A 17,556-nucleotide genomic window follows, 5' to 3' on the forward strand; every position below is an offset into this window, starting at 1 on the left:
ATGAAATGCAGATGGCTCTCCCACTGAGCTATGGCCTTTTCCTTAATTTAATGCATTAATTAATATTGTCATACCTTGGTTTTCAAACAGCTTAGTTCTCAAATGTTTTGGCTCCTGAATGCCGTAAACCCAGAAGTGGCTGTTCTGGTTTGAGAACTATTTTTGGAAGCCAAATGTGCGACGGGACTTCTGCGGCTTCCAGTTGGCTGCAGGAGAGCTTCCTGTAGCCAATCTGAAGCCGCGGTTTGGTTTCCAAATGTCTTCCAAACGGATTCCGTTTGACTTCCAAGGTACGACAGTATAACTATTTGGGTGATTTCTAAGGCTTTAATTAGCTGTTCCTAAATGTTTGAAGCAATCTAAATCTAGGTACTCGCAGCGTTTTCTCGGTGAAAGTTCCAGAAAATTTAAGCATATTAGTATATTCTTACTAATATACAGTGGACGCTCAGGTTGCGAACGTGATCTTACTAATATACAGTGGACCGCCAAAACCTGGAAGTAACCCGTTCCAGTACTTCCAGGTTTCGGTGGTCCGTAACCCAAAAAAAACGCAACCTGAAGCATCTGTAACCCGAGGTATGACTGTAACAGAAACACAATGGTAAAAGGAAGTGACTTTAGTGAAAAGTATTAATGACAGTGGGGGCTGAAAAGTACAGCAAAAACAAACCAATCCATATTCACAGATGCGAAATGCTCACCTCAAGTTTAAAATAAATAAACAAATCACTTGTATCTTGGAAAAAGCATCAGGAACTGGTGTCCCTTGGGAATAAATTTATCCCAAAGTTGGTGAGCAGCCACCAAGCCACCTGTCTGCACATGTTTGATTTATGAACTTAGCGTCAAAACAGCAACACAAACAGGTTGTGTATTGACTGCAGAGGTTATGATGAGACACAGAAAATGGAACAGTGAGAAGTGCTATGGTATGGAGGCCCCATGCCTTGTTGCAACTGAATATTATTAGAATGAAATCTTGGGTATACGTAGTTTTTTATTTTACAGTATTTGTTACTGAATAAAACAGCAACATGGGATATTTTCAGGGCAACATTGCAAAGCTACAGCAAGCAAAACAGTGATGAAAACAGCATTAGTGAAGTCTGTAAGGCAGGCACATCTTCTATTAATTGGGTTAGTCTCACTTGCTGGATCATCACCTTGTCATGTTGAGTGGGCTTGCACATTCCTATGACCCTTGTGAGTGAAGCCGTTGGGAGTCTCGTACCCCAGCAGGGTCACCCAAGGCGGTAAGGTCAAAGGGAAGGAGCTAGACAAAGAATGATCCAAAAAGTCCTCAATGGCAGAACAGGTGGTAGATAACAAGAGGTATGTTATAACAGCTGTGAAGGTGGATGAAGGCCACAGCAGATAAGAATCTACCGGTCTCTGAGTGATTTTAATGCAAGAGTTGGGTGAGATTTTGTTTGGAGGTTCTAGCAGGGGAGCGCAGCTATCGTATACCCTTGACCGAAGAACGGTACACTCCTTCTATCTGGGATGGTCGTCCTCTTCCACCGAGCGCGCAGCTTCGGGAGGGACGCACATGGAGCGGTGAGGGAGGAAGGGGACACCCGCCTAGCCAGCCAGATCAGCCGAATCAACCCTGGCGATCAATGGGGTGACAGATGTCGCAGCCAGATCGCCCTCACATCCTAGTTGGGTGAGATTTTGATCCGTGGTCTGGGACTATTGGGAAAGAAGGAATTGGCAACAGCAACCAGAATAGAATCTTACTTTTGACTATATGTGCAGCTCACCACCTTGTTATTACCAACACACTCTTTCGACAACAATAAATTAAAAACATCATGGAGGCACCCTTCATTGAATCACTGGCACCTCTTAGAATATGTAATTGTCCAACCTTAAGACTGCCGTAATGTGCTCCTTACCGGAGCTATGATGAGTGCCGAACAGATCACTGGTTAGTATGTTCCATAATGGATATCAAGATTATACCTCAACACAGGCTTCAAGGAAGGAAACCAAGGCGCAAAATGAACACTCAAGCCCTTCAAGATCCCATTAAGCGGGATTGCTTCCAAATGACTCTTAAGGACCATATGCTTTTGGAGTGCCCTGATAACATCAAGGTACACTGGACCAAGTTAAAAACATCTATTATTGCAGCCTCTGAACAAACTATTGGATACCAAACCTAGAAACACCAGGAATGGTTTAATGAGAATGACAGTGAGATTGAACGCATTATTGACAAGAAAAGGAAGGCCTTTCAGATCTGGCAAAGAGATAGAAACTGCACCACTAAGGGAAAAAAAAAACAAAACCCCTATGCCAATGCTAAGACTGGTTCAAAGAAGAACCAGAAAACTAAAGAACACCTGGAGGATAAAAAAGCTCAACAGATCCAGCACTTAGCCAACACTCATTATGCACAGAGTTTCATTAAAGCCAAAAAACCCCATCTATGGGCCAATAAATCATGACATATGCCCCCTACGCTCAACAGATGGTACCACAATTAAAAGATAAAGAAGCTATTGCACCACACTGGAGAGAACATTACCATCATCTCCTTAACCACAACTCCCCTGTAGCTGCTGAGGTCCTCTCACAAATTCTGCAAAAACAAATTAAAGATGGGCTTGCAGTATTTCCACATCTGTGAGAGTTGTGTACAGCTATTAACCAAATGAAAAACAACAAAGCCAACGATACCTGCTGAAGTCTTCAAAGTGGGCAGAATTGAACCTACACAACAACTTCACAAGCTGATAAAAAAAATCTGGGAGAGAGAGGACATCCCAGCAGACTTTAGGGATGCCAAAATTATCAATCTCTTTTTTTTAAAAAAAAAGGTGATAGAATGGATTATGGAAACAATTGAGGCATCTCTTTATTAGCTGCAGCCAGCAAAATTCTTGGAAGGACCTTAGCAAACCGTCTCCTAACAATATCTGAGGCTACTCTTCCTGAATCCCCAAATGGTTTTTGACCTTCTAGGACAGTGTTTCTCAACCTTGGGTCCCCAGATGTTGTTGGACTACAACTCCCACCACCCCTGAGCTCTGGCCTTGCTAGCTAGGGATGATGGGAGTTGTAGTTCAACAACATCTGAGGACCCAAGCTTGAGAAAGGCTGTTCTAGGGGGGCAGTGGACATGATTTTCACTGGTTGACAGCTTCAAGAAAGACGCAGAAAGCAAAAGCAAACCCTGTATCATAGCTGTCAACTTTTCCCTTTTCTTGCGAAGAATCCTATTCGGAATAAGAGAATTTCCTTTTAAAAAAGGGAAACGTTGACAGCTATGCCCTGTATATGGTGCTTAGGCCTTCAACACACTAAATGATAATGCCCTGTAGACTGTCCTTTTGAATATTGGCTGCCCAGATAAATTTGTAAACATCCTTTGGCTCCTCCATTATAATATGACAGCAACAATCACAGATAACAATGGCTCTCAAAGCGAACTATCACAGTGGGATCAGGTGTTAAACAGGGTTGTGTTATCACCCCAGTTCTATTATTTTCATTGCCATGGTACTACACTTTGCAAGCTTATGAAAAGCTTGGCATATCACTCAACATCCAAAAAACCAAAGTGCTGCACCAACAAGTGCAAAATAACCCCTCTGCAGTGCCACAAATCCAGCTGACATTGATGCTGAAATGCAGCATCACCTGAGTTCTGCGAGTGCGGCTTTCTCCCATTTGAAGCACAGAGTGCTTGGGGACCAGGACATACGCAGGGAAAGCAAAATGCTTGTTTACAAAGCCATTATACTACCAACGCTTACTGTATGATTGTGAAACATGGACCACTTATAAATGGCATCTCCAGCTCCTCGAAAAATTCCATTAACAGTGTCTCCGAAAAAAAATTCACATCACTTGGGAAGACAGGCGAACTAATGCCAGTGTACTGGAAGAAGCAAAGATCACCATTGTCGAAGCAATGATTCTTCAACATCTACTTTGTTGGACTGGTCATGTTGTACGGATGCCTAATTATCGTCTTCCAAAGCAACTACTCTATTCTGAAAGTGTAATGCTGGTGGTCAACAAAAGAGGTTTAAAGACTCTCTCAAGGGAAATCTATAAAAAAAGTAGTATAAACACTGACAATTGGGAAACACTGACCTGTGAGCGCTCCAATTGGAGAACAGCCTTTACCAAAGGTGTCATGGACTTTGAAGACGCTCGAACTCAGGATGAAAAGGATAAACATACTAAGAGGAAGGCACATTTGGCAAACCCTCACCATGATCCACTCCTGCCCGGAAACCAATGTCCCCACTGTGGAAGAACGTGTGGATCCAGAATTGGCCTCCTCAGTCACTTACGGACTCACTGTTAAGATCATGTTCATGGAAGACAATCTTACTTGGCTACGAGTGATCGCCAAAGAAGAAAGTTTGTTCCTCCCTCCACTTTTCAACATTGTGATATATCACTATATCACAATGTTTGTCTGGTGATACATCACGATGTTGAAAAGCTGGTATTGCCCAGCCTTACTGCTTGGGCCTCCCGAACTCAAGATGATTCTTCCAAGACTGTGGACTTTTTCCTTCAAAGGGTATGAAACCCTGCTGAGAACAGACTGTTCCACTGCCTCTTGGACCAAGGATTGTGACTCTAAATTGTGCTATTGATAAAAATATTAATGAGCAATAATTCAAGGCGGTTACAGTTTTAAATGGGGGGATTGCTTGTGCCGTTAGCTGGAATGGCTGTGAGTACCTTGTTTTCTTTACCTTCACAACTGTGTATATACATTTATACATTATACATATAAATTTATGGTACCTGTGCTCTGGAAAAGTTTGATAACTGTGCTAGAACTCTTTTCCTAATTGCAGCATTGCTATGTGTTTTGTGTATTCACGGAATGTTTTGTTACTCCAAAACATCCACTAGGATTTCCTTTGCAAAACATATTTTTAAAAAAATATAAAAAGCAAAGAATGTTTCAAGGAACACATGGGTTAACAGTGACAGAATCAACTGCTTCCTTAAGCATTCTGTTACCAAAAAAGCAAGCTCAAATTAATTAAATAGACACAGCTGGAGGCCCACACTATCTGAAACAATGTATCACCTTTTACTGTTCCCAAATGATTATAGTGAACAGAAATTGAATGGCTCATATGGACCCTGGCCCTTTCCAGGCACACCAAGAAAATTAACCCTCTAAATGGCTGAACCGAACCACTTTTAGAGCCTACTGCTGATTTGGTCACCCATTTCACAACAGCTGCTGCTTTCAAACAAATAGGATCTGAAACTTCTATACGGCTTGAATACAGTAATTACTGCTTACAATATCTAAGAATTCCAGTGCTTCAAGACATTCAAAATATTTAATACACAGCTCTTTAACTCTGTTAACAAGCTTTGATTCTTAATATCATGATTGTAACCTTTAAAAATTCATATAAAGTTTACTGGGGTCGTCCACTTTGCTACGTGGGAATTGACACAAAGCTGCTTCTTAAAAAACTTACAACATAATAACATGTAGTAAAATAATTTCACTAAATTCAAAAGGCACCTCTTACATAAGGAAGTTGCTACCAGCTCCTAGTTCTACTCTCTCTGCCATTCTCTTGGCCTCAGTCCCCCATCTTTAATATAAGAATAATAGTGGCCTGCCTTATACAGGATTACTGAGCTAATGATCATGAAGCGCTAATACATACTATCTTGACTCATCAATACAAGCCCACATGCATCTCCCCACCACAAAACACTCATCCTGAAGGCAAAGTGTTCTTTTATTACCTAAATTTACCTAAAATTTTATTACCTCCCCCAGCTTTTTTTTTTAAGAGAAAAAAAGTCATTCTTGGATCTCTGGACTGCTTAAAAGGTGCATTTAACCTTTCACTAAGAAACCTGAAGAGGGTTTCCCTTGTGGAAATACCATCTAGCTCTGCATTTTTAAACTGATTTCACTTAAAATATCCAACTGAATACTGTGATTGTCTCACGACAGTGGTACCTTGGTACTCAAATGGCTTGGCTTCCAAACCCGGAAGTAAGTGTTCCGGGTTTGTGAACGTTTTTCAAAAGCTGAACATTTTTCGGAAGCTCCTGCAGCCCATCGGACGCCGTGCCTTGGTTTTTGAATGGTTTCGGGAGCCAAACGGACTGCCGGAACAAATTAAGTTCGAGAACCAAGGTACCACTGTATAATCAGTGCAGTGGTAAAGCAATTAGTTTCAAAATTCCTGTGGGCAACGTGATTCACCTTGAGTGGTCATCTTAATCTAAATTAGAGTGATACCAAAAAATGTTGAGGAGGGAAAGTTCAATTTTAGGTAAATACTGCTAGGTTCTTTGTTACCTGAAAAATAGTACTATTATCACAATACATCCCTGAAAACCAAGTGAATGAATATGCTTTGAAGTGGGAAAAGTATAACTGAATTTGAAATTACATTTGTGCAGATGCAGTTTTTATAAGCTATGATAACCAAATTTATTTAAAGAAAAATCTGTATGTTACATGTAATGAAGTGTAGTTGTCTGGCTGAAAGCATACAATTGCATAGAACAATTTCCTTTGGTTACTGAAACGTCCTATGTGGTTTTTCTTTTCTTTTTGAACAAAGAAAAAAGAATTCTTTTAATTCTACAGCCTACAGAACGAACTCCTAGCATCATTGTGTGCCGAAGGACTTTACATGCTGATGCCAATCTTTCAGAATATAACTCCAATGCACTCAGAAATATAAGGGTGGGCAGAAAGCAGATTGGAATCTACTGGTAGATCAACAGCAATTTCTGCCACCCAGTTTAACTACTGCACTGACAAGTGACTCCCTTAACGTAAATCAGAACGCTGAAATTAAGAAAGTTTGGGAGTAACCAGTAATGGATTTATGTGTGAAAGTACTGTTTGCGCAACTCAACTCTGATCAGAGGCACCACCGAAAAAGGAAAATTCTAAGTATATTTCTTTTGTGGGTAAATCTCAGGGAATAAGTAAAATACAAAACAAATCTCACAAGCCTGAAGTCTGTCCTTCTCAATGTTTAAAATACCAATCTCTATTCATCCAGCCTCCAAACATATCAAAATTCAGAAAAATATCAAAGGTAGAGGTGTAGAGTTCATCAACAGTCTGAGATTCAACAGTATGCCTTTCCTCTGTGTAAAAACCGTCTCGTTGGATCCAAACACTCAATTGCATGAGCAGAAGGAGCTTCTGCTCATGGAATTTCTTTTTCATGAACAGACACTCCCTCCATCGATGGATAGAATGTCCATCCCAACACTTGCCAATGAATTTGGCTCATGTTTTCAAGAGGACAATGGTATTAAAATGGGATAGATTTCTTTTCAATTTACACTTACCCAACTGGTTAGTGGGCACGTGTACCACTGGGCTGTAGTTGTCAAGCAACCGTTACCCAAATCTGGGGCGTAGTGTGTGAGGGGGACTGCCAGGCAGATGGCCCCGGGTACATTTATCTGGGGGGCACTGGCAGAGTGGCATGAGGAGGACGCAACAGCTATGTGCCCTTCGACGCCAGCCTTGCAAAGCAGAACAGGATTGTGTTGTGGCGAGGACTGGGCTGGCATACCTGGCATTCATGTGTTCACCTTAGGAGCCATGAAGACACACTCTATTGCTACCCCAAATCCCAAATCAAAGACAACAGTGTGGTAACCAGTGTGGTGATGAGTTAGTAAGTGTATATGGTATTTGCTGCGATCCAGGTGAGAACAACAATGCTTCTAACATCTAAAACAAATGGTTCAACAATGGTGGGGAATTGCTCAGGTAACTGCTAGGCCAATTTACTACTATATTTTGCAAAGGTCTATAGGCTCCTTATACTGATGTGGTCAGCAGGAAGCAGCAAAGGAAGGAGGGTGCGGTGGGGTGGTTTACCCCGGGTGTCACTACTGAGGGGAGTGACAAAATGTCGGGCGGCACTCCCCGCGGGGTCTGCAGCGTGCACGAGCCACGCGTCTCTCCTGGGAGTGACATGGTGGCTTGGGTGCCCGCAGGCTCTGCGCTGCCCCAAACAGTCTGCCTGCCGCCTGCCCCTCAGCTGTGGGGCAGCTGAGTGAGAGGAGACAAGCAGACTCCTTGGAGGCCCTGTGGAGCGTCCTGGCCTGGCTGTTCCCACCCTGTGGGTGGCTGGCCCTGCCTCTGGGTGCAGGGCATGCGAGCCACCCCAGGCGCCCGATTGGCTTGTTCTGTCGCTGTCAGCAGCGGAGCACTTTTAACTGGTATAGTGATTAAAATTGGATAGCTATTAAAAATTACAGTGAAACATTTGCTTTGGAGACCTTTTCATGCATTACTAGCAATGTTGCATCACTACGACACTTTCACAACCGCACTGCGCAGAGCGCTTACAACTGCAAGGGATGTGCTAGAATCGAGCAGCTAGGTGGACAATGGACTGTATTGGAAGACCCGAGTAACAGGTAAATATGAAACTCTTGCATATATTGCAGAGGGCTGGAATCTAGATTACATGAAACCAACGAGCAAGAACTTAGCAGTTATTGAACAAAAAATTGTAATAGAGAAAAGATACTAACATTCCAATAAAGTAGCAATGGGCCAGTTTGCTTGACATTCAGAATGGCTAGTTTTGCCCTTGCCATCTTCTTCTAATGTGTCTTTATGATGAAAACTTTTTTGAAAAACTTGAAAGCAGGGGATCTTGATATTATACAGGAAGAAAGCTGCCGCTCTTAAGTTATTAGTAAATCATTATTTTAATTTGAGATGCTTCCTCTCAAGACACAATGGTGCTTGAGCATTATCCCCTTAATTATATATGTTTCCCAGTATTAAAGAGGGATCAGCTGCTGTCAGCAGAACATCAAAAGGGTATGAAATCAATTATAAAGTTGAAAGTTTTCTTGAAAATCTTAAGTATTATCAATTTACTAATATGTGATAGGTTTAAAAGATTATCTACAAAACTGAAATGTAAGAAAAGCAATCACTAAATAGTTGAAAAATGTACAAAACTGAAAGACCAGTTTTAATTTGCATATTTTTGCTTAATAATGTCTAATTAAGATATCAGTTTGGAAAACAACAACAATAGAACTCTTAGATTTTCCACACTGAATTAACATTAAGGATTTCTAATGGATGCCTTAATTAGATTTTATTATTCATGGAAACTTTACACAAAATAAAATCAGTTTCTACATGTCCCAATTCCATTTCAGTCTAAGCAAAAAAATAGGTGGGCGTATATGAATGAGACTGCGGGAGATTTAATCCAGACACTGACATCAATTTGTAACTAAAATGGGACATTCAGCATTTAGAATTAGGATTAATAATCTAAGGGAAAGAACTCTCTGCATTGTTTGGGCTGTAACACAATCCACACACATGAAAGTAAGTTCCAAAGGAATTTGAGAGACTTAATTCCAAGTATATTTAGGATCAGGCTATTAATACTTTTTATTTGCATGTAAGAGCGTACATTTACTGTGGGATGGGATGAGACTGTTCCATCATTGAAGTCCAATAGCTACAATGGCTTTTGGAACTGTCCAACGGAAGCAAGTTTTCATTGAATACAGAAAAGTTTATTTCTTTCTCAAATTCTATTGCTATAGCATACAAATCACATGCTCTGTCTTTTCACATCTGCAAGTAACAGATTTACAATCAAAACAGTAAATAGGCATTTCTGCTATTATATCCTAGGTCTATTGCCAAAAGTGGTGCTGGGATATTGCTGTTGAACTTTGGCAGGTCTGTTGCACAGAGTTCCATCTTATCTGTAAGCTGAATAATGTCTACATTAAACTTATGGGATAAGGTATCATCAATATGTGGTTCATACTCATTTCTGCTTCTTTTTCAGACAACCCAGGTGTAATGGTTAAATCCTTGAGCACCAGTCTGAATTCAAGAATGGATAGCATGAGAATGAATAAACTAAAGCTCAATTCTGGCAAGACAGCGTTAGTAATTCCTGAAGGCTGAAAAGCACAGGAAATAGTGAATCTGTCTGCTACAGTAGAACTGAAACTCAACAATAGTATTTTAGGATATTTCTAAGAATTCACTAGTGCGTTATGAGTGCTAGCTGCAGTTTGGCAAAGCTCTCTTCCTGGGGAAACACTTCCAACTCCAGTAATCTTTGGGAGAGCAGCCATAATATTTTTATTCAGCCAGGCTGTCAAGCTGTTGGTTCCCCCCGGTACTTATGCTATGCTGCCTTGAATTAAATGCTGTAGCTAGGTTCTTGTTTTATTAATTGTATCTCTCTAACTTTTCTTGTACACATCTTTTGGAACCACAAAGTGGCTTACGAACTGAAGTGCGAAAAACAGAATTAACACAATTTCAAACTATAAAGGAAAGAGGAAATTAAAATACATTTTCATGTGCTTTACTATCCGTTATGGAGTATACCTGCTGGCAATTCACCTAAAATACACCCAGTGTGAACTATGGGACTTGACAGGAGCACTGAGGAAAAGGCAGTGAAACCAGAAACTGAACTTTGTAATAACACACACTGCAGATATTTCAGTCCGACTAGATTGCATATGACATGTTCTGATGCTGTTGCGCACAGCTGTACACAAGTCCATTACAAATGACTTCTCTGCTGCTTTGGAAACATATGTGAACTGCTGCATATTCATTTGCAACTTTTTTATAAAAACAACAACTAGAAATGTAGTCTTCCGTTTTTGTGCAATGCTTATTAACTTAACTTCCCCACCACCACTAGTTCAAAGATTTGCTGAATGCATGCAAATCACTGCAAAGCTGCATGCAACTCAAGAGGATTTTATCTAACACTGGCTAGTCTATAAATAGGATTGCCTGCTCTCTCTTGTGGGGTTTACATTAGCACATTCCTTGTTTCTCCCTGAAGCAAGCACTTCATCCCTATGTTTCACCCACATTAACTGCCATAAACGGTTGTGACTTAAACACAAAGTAAGAACGCTCTACCAGCCACAGGCTTGAAAACCTTGTATACAACCAAAGCTCACATAGTCAACTACGGACGAGGTACACAAATGATTCCCTTGTCGTTTCCCCACAGATCATTTCACAAGACTAAAACCATGGCATAATTCTGAGTTCAGAACTCCTGGGGTGGGGGGAAAAACAAATGTAGGACTATCCTCTATTCATCATTCAAATATAATAATTTGTGATCAACAAAAGCAAGAGTGATTGGAATAGGACTACAAGTGATCGTTCCACTTTTATCCATCCATAGTTAATTTTAAAAGGATGCTGAACTAATTATGCTGCAAGACTCAGCTTGTAGACCACAGGTGCAACAATCAGATCTAAAAAAGAACATTCATAGAACACATTCCTCCTAAGATTACTCACAGATTTATTTTTGTGTGTGTGCGCGCTACAGTACCTGGCTGGTTTGTGGACTGGACGGGTCATAAGAGTAATTCTTCAGAGTATCCTGAGGATTCAGGTGAGGAGGATACCGGATTGTTGGGTGAGAGAAGTAGCTAGATGGCGCAGGAGGAAGAATAGCTTGTGGTGGAAATGGCAATGGTGAAGGTGGAGGAGGAGTTCTAGTTGAGATGACTAGAAGAGATAAGAAAAACAGAATTTGTTAAGGACCTTTCGTTATGGTAAAACTTTGCACCCGTGACATGGCAAGAGAAACCCATATCAGACAAATAATAATAATGATCCATATTTTTGCCTTCTTCACAGGTTTCATCTGCAACATCTTAAAATCACCATTACCACCACCACCACCATCATTCTTTATTAAATTTCTATGCCACCTTTCATCTGAGGATCATGGTGTGGTTTACAATATAAAAACACAAAAATACATACCACAGTAACTAACAACCACTCACACAGTGTAAAAGGCTGCAGATTGCTTAATTAGCCAAAGGTCTGGGAGAAGAGGAATGTTTTTGGTGCCAAACCTATGTAATGAAGGCGCCAAGCAATCCACAAATGAGGAGCCACTGCAGAAAAGGCTTGTTCTCATGTTGCTCAAAAACATTTGATCGCAACATTTTGTTTTCTTAAAATCAAATGTTCTATAAATTTTGTTGATTAAATATACCATTGCTGTTTTCTAAAGGCATAAAAGGCCAAATAATCACATTTCACATACTTTATTCAAACTTTTCTTTAAATATAGAAATTATTGCCCTACAGAAAACGTATTTTAGTTATCAAATATGGCCCAAAATAATTTTCTGTGTGGCGGAAACAAAAGAGTTGTAAGAGTTAGCAAATGATTCCACAATGCTTTGTGCTACGCCCCTGCTAATGTATCGTATTGACCCAAATATAAGCTGCGCCCGCAAAGTTCGGCAGCTTGGGGGAGGTTTGGGAGCCTCGGACAGGACGGGCGCCGTTACCCCACGCTCCCAGGCTGCTTTCTGGGGGGGGGGAGCCATGTTGCTTTGCCAGTGATCTTCCCCCCCTTCCCCCTTCTCTCATCTGATGTAGGGGAGGCTTCAAGCAGTGGGCAGCCTGCACACTGTTGCTCCACACTCCTGGGCTACTTCCTGAGGGGGGAGCCGTGCCATTTTGCCGACGGCATAAGGTCGCGAATATAAGCCGCACTTTAACTTTTCACAATCAGAATTTGGGGGGAAATGTGTTGCTTATATTCAGGCCAATACGGCATGTTGGGGGTAGGGGAAGGATTACTAAACAGTAACACTATGAATAATTAGTTGCCCATTGTGAAAATACTAATGAATATTCAACTTCGGGCCAAGGAAAATACTTTGCCCAATGACAATATCTGTACTGAACAAAAATAGTATCGTATATTAAAAAAGGTAAAGGGACTCCTGACCATTAGGTCCAGGCCTGGACGACTCTGGGGTTGTGGCGCTCATCTCGCTTTATTGGCCAAGGGAGCCGGCGTACAGCTTCCTGGTCATGTGGCCAGCATAACTAAGCCACTTCTGGCAAACCAGAGCAGCACACGGAAACACCGTTTACCTTCCCACCGGAGTGGTACCTATTTATCTACTTGCACTTTTGAAGTGCTTTCAAACTGCTAGGTGGGCAGGAGCAGGGACCAAGCAACGGGAGCTCACCTTCTGATGAGATATTATCTAACCAGATATTATGTATTACAGTGGTTTTAGACATTACATACACTCTTGATAGAGAAATGTGTAGGGTGCAGGAGAATTCAAGAAAAAAAGTATGTATAGTATTGTATATTACACATAATTTTTTTCTTGAATTCTCTTCCGCCCTACAAATTTCTCTATCAAGATTGTATGTAATGTCTAAAACCACTGTAATACATAAAATCTGGTTACTACAGAGTTGTTGCACCAGGCATGAAAATTATGTCTCTTTGTTGTTGTTGTTTAGTTGTTTAGTCGTGTCTGACTCTTCATGACCCCATGGACCAGAGCATGTACACAATAGGTAAAGGTAAAGGTACCCCTGCCCGTACGGGCCAGTCGTGTCCGACTCTAGGGTTGCGTGCTAATCTCGCTCTAGAGGCCGTGACGAAGCTGCAGCTGGCGATCCAGCACCAGCGCAGCACACGGAAATGCCATTTACCTTCCCGCTATAAAGCGGTCCCTATTTATCTACTTGCACTTAAGAGTGCTTTCAAACTGCTAGGTGGGCAGGAGCTGGGACCGAACGACGGGAGCTCACCCCGCGGCGGGGATTCGAACCGCCGACCATACGATCGGCAAGTCCTAGGCGCTGAAGTTTTACCCACAGCGCCACCCGCGTCCACAATGTGATTATTGTACACAATAATTGTACACAATAATCACATTCTATTTATATAAGGGGATAATATGTGAAGGATAGCTCAGCTGGTCAAGCATGAGACTAAAAGATTCCTGCATTGCAAGGACTAGACAACCCTTGTGGAATGTTACACAAAAGGGAGAAAGTGGTCCTTGGTATCTATAGATTTCCCAAGCGCATTGCTGCATCAAAACTCCAGCAGCTAATGAGATATTAAGTGCTTTGCTTTAAAACTTTATGATGATGCTCTCCTAAGTGCAACAATCTGTCTTCAGCATTTCAGTTAAAGACAAAGTTGATACTAATGCTGTGTACACATTACTGCTGACACTGGCTCCAGCACACCTCCCACCGCTGGTCTTTGAAGTCACATGCTGTTGGCCACAATGCAGATGTATTTCCTGGAAAATACTCCTGGTCAATGTTCTGTAACTCAAACGAGCTTCCATCCACTTGGAGAAAAGAAGCTGCAGTTAAGCTGAGGTGTGTGCATTTCAGGAAGCTGTGGCACATGCGCTGATGACAACACATGTACAGATGTCAGCTTTAGTGAATGGCACCCTGCTCCCTTTGTAGTGTGAAGAGCAGCATAAATAAGAGGCTTTAAACATGGGTCAGAGGGGACACCTTGCTGTGTACATAGCCTAAGACCCTATAAGTTATGTGGCAGAGTCAGTTTTAAAATACTAAAGATTTTTTAAACTATCAATTATGCTTGTTTCGTAGCACACAGGGAGAAAGCTTGGAAGCAATTTCAAGGAGATGCTTTCCATTTTTTTTAAAAAAAGATACAAATGAGAAGTGCTGCAAGACATTCTGAAGGATCTTGTTTGGTGTTTCCTTGAGCAGTTTTGTTTCCTTGGCAGTTATTTTCTTCGATGGGTCATATGGCTGTTCCACAAATACACATTTCCTCTATAAGTGTCCTTTTCTCTCCTCTGCTTATGCTACTTTCCCCAACCTCTTTCCTCTAGATCCCATTCATTATTTTCTCAGTGCAGTTATTCGGGGTATTATGTGCCCAAAGGAGAAGATTCAGAAGGTTGTTAGGTCCTTCTGGGATCTCTCTTAGTAAAGAAGGCGGAAGTTAAATATGCAACACTAAGGGATAGTTGTTTAAGCAAAAAGTAATAATAATCCTTTCGTGCTTTGAGTTTAGATCAGTAGCAAGGAAACAGAGAGGAACTAATTTGCTATCAGCTGAGGAAATCTGTGTTGGAGAGAAATCATTTTCCTATTTATAGTTCACCCTTTCAGAACACCCTTTTATAAGCCTTTGAAATAAACCTGTTCAAGTTGCATGCTACCTCTTTGGCTGCAATCCTACACACATTTACATGGGCAGGCAAAATGATACTTATTTACAAGAAAATATGCAAGAGATTGTGTTGTTAATTTAATATTGCACCTATGGAATGTAATCTACGGCTTACTAATGGAAAGACCCTTGGAAAAGGCAATACTAAATCCAGGAAGTTATCAATACTATAAGCCTTTGTGATTCATAACCTAAGCATTCCCTTATTTTTATTCTGAACTGCGTGTCTTTTAGCCCTTATATGTTTTAATTATCAATTCTTATTCATATCTGCGTTTAATCTCATACTCTATTCACATGTTTTATCCTATGCTTGTTTCTTTGTTCTTATTTGCTTTAACAATTACCTGTTTAAATCCTAACTGCTATATTACTCATATGTTTCTCTTATGCTGGTCTGTGACTGTAATAAAGTTTATTCATTCATTCATATTCTGAACTTATTTTCAAGGAAATAATTTTACTCAAGTTCTGCATGTAAATCTCTTTATCACTAGAATGTCATTATGATAAATTAATTTCAACACGGGAGGAACAATATCTAACAGGTAACATAGAATTACAGATTCACATCCATTTTGAGATTATTTGTCATCCCAGGAAACTATATCATATAGCAGTGAATAAACTTCTGTGACATATAATATAGATATGTTGGGGTGGGGTGGAATTGTAAAAGTCCGTCCACCCCACCCCACCCCTGGTTTCAAGAGATTTATTCTCGCTAAAGCACGCTGAAATTCTCAGAATCTCTTCCTTCATATAACTTTGTGCTGGATGTTAAATTGAGCATGAAGTCAATAAAAGGGTTGTTATTGTGGCTGGGGAAAGACTAGCTCGGGGTTCAGAGTTTTTCCATCCCTCTCGTATCCTCACCACTGTGTGTAACTCCCGGGATCCCTGGATGGTGATGCTGGAAAGTGGTCAGTCTTGGTGAAGAATCCTGGGGAGATGTAGTGCTAAACAAAGGCTTTTCGGGTTTCTTCATTGTAGGAGAAGACATATCTGCAGTGACGACACGACATAATAGATATGTTAGCCCAGAGATCACATAGCACCATTCTTATTTATCAGTCACCCAGCACACGAAGGGACTCCGAGCAACATTTTAAAATAAAAAGAATACAGAATCGTATAAGATAAAAAGAGAAGAACATTGCATTATATTAAAAGCCGTAGAGTGACCTAAATAAAACCCAATGAAACAGCAGTAAAAATGTCAGCAATGAAAATGTACCATTAGTGGGCAGAAAAATCATCTTAATTCATCAAACGTCTGAGAAAAGTGTTAAGCTTTTGCCTGGAACAAATGCAGTGTTAATGATGGCACCGGGCAGACTTTACTGAGGTGAGCAGGCCACAAAAGAAGGGGGTAATAAACCTCAAGTGGTTCTACTCCACTGACAAAGCCCATTTTGAGATGAGCCCAGACCCCCAGCAAATTTCAGTCTGGTTTGCAATAGGATGAATCCACTGACTGCCCCTTTCCTAAAATTAACCTTGTGGGGTGTGTGTGTGTGTTGAGGGGGGACTTGCGGCAACATTAAGCTTCACTCTTAAGCCATCCATTGCTGCTGTGGCCCTGAAAAGCAAAATTTTCAGTTTATCCTTGTTCAGTATACGCAAGCAGGAAGAATGGATAGCACCACTCCCAGGGTCATCACAGCTATCTGCCAATCACCCATTCCCACCACCCTTCTGAGTAATACCCCTCCCCACAATCTCACTATATAGAAGGGTCTGGTAACTTCTGTTTCAGTGTATCTGAAGAAGTGTGCATGCACACGAAAGCTCATACCAAGAACTAACTTAGTTGGTCTTTAAGGTGCTACTGGAAGCAATTTATTTTGTTTTGACTATGGCAGACCAACACAGCTACCTATCTGTAACCACTCCCAAGGTTCCTGGCAGTAACAGAAGTTTCTAAGTATGCTCAGAATCCTTCATTGTTGCTGGAAACACTTCAGTCTTAAAAAATGATCCTGCAATCACTCGCCACCTCTGTAAACTGAGCAGATTTTGGGGGAGAAGGCAGACTTATTATGGAGAACCTGGGGGCTGGGGTCTGGCAGAAAGCTGCCAAAGACTCGAGCGTCTTTTCCAGTTCTTTCTAAGGGCGCTTCCAGAATGTTGAACTTTGGTGTGAATCTTTCACACAATTGGGTAGATGCCAGCAAATGCCATTTGCAGAATAAGAGTGCACCTTCATAGCCCACAGCAAAGATAAGTGGTGTGTTCATTGAGATAAAGCAACTTCCAGCACAATCCAGACTTTTTGTGGTAAGAAAAGTAGAACATAACAACCACTCAACAACAATAGCATGTAACCTCCACAATTTTGCAAAAACGAATCTGAATGCCTGCTTAATATACGATTCATCTGGAAGTGACCTCAGAAAACTCTTGGAAAGACTCCAAGAATTTTCTGAGAAATCTTAGAAATGTGAAGCAAATGAACAGGAAGCAAGCTGGAGGAACCCTTCCCATGATTAGTTTTCAGAGACCACCTACCCATCCACTT

The 17,556-nt window shown here is 41.1% G+C and overlaps 1 protein-coding gene across 12 annotated transcripts in view; it reads right to left on the reverse strand.

Annotated features, from left to right (window-relative positions):
• Window positions 1-17,556, reverse strand: part of NFIB (nuclear factor I B) — a 278,673-nt gene that overhangs the window by 35,729 nt on the left and 225,388 nt on the right. For all 12 annotated transcript variants that reach the window (XR_014163929.1, XM_081894288.1, XM_081894295.1 and 9 more), the window contains exons 7-8: window positions 15,912-16,040; window positions 11,364-11,542 (exon numbers count right to left, since the gene is read on the reverse strand). Coding sequence is in view for 11 of the 12 variants with exons in the window: in XM_081894288.1 (XP_081750414.1) it covers window positions 11,364-11,542; window positions 15,912-16,040 (308 nt within the window). In the remaining variant the exon portion in view is untranslated. The remainder of the gene's footprint in view (window positions 1-11,363; window positions 11,543-15,911; window positions 16,041-17,556) is intronic.

Source organism: Podarcis melisellensis (assembly GCF_964234715.1).
Source record: "Podarcis melisellensis genome assembly, chromosome: 17".
NCBI classification, from domain to species: domain Eukaryota; kingdom Metazoa; phylum Chordata; class Lepidosauria; order Squamata; family Lacertidae; genus Podarcis; species Podarcis melisellensis.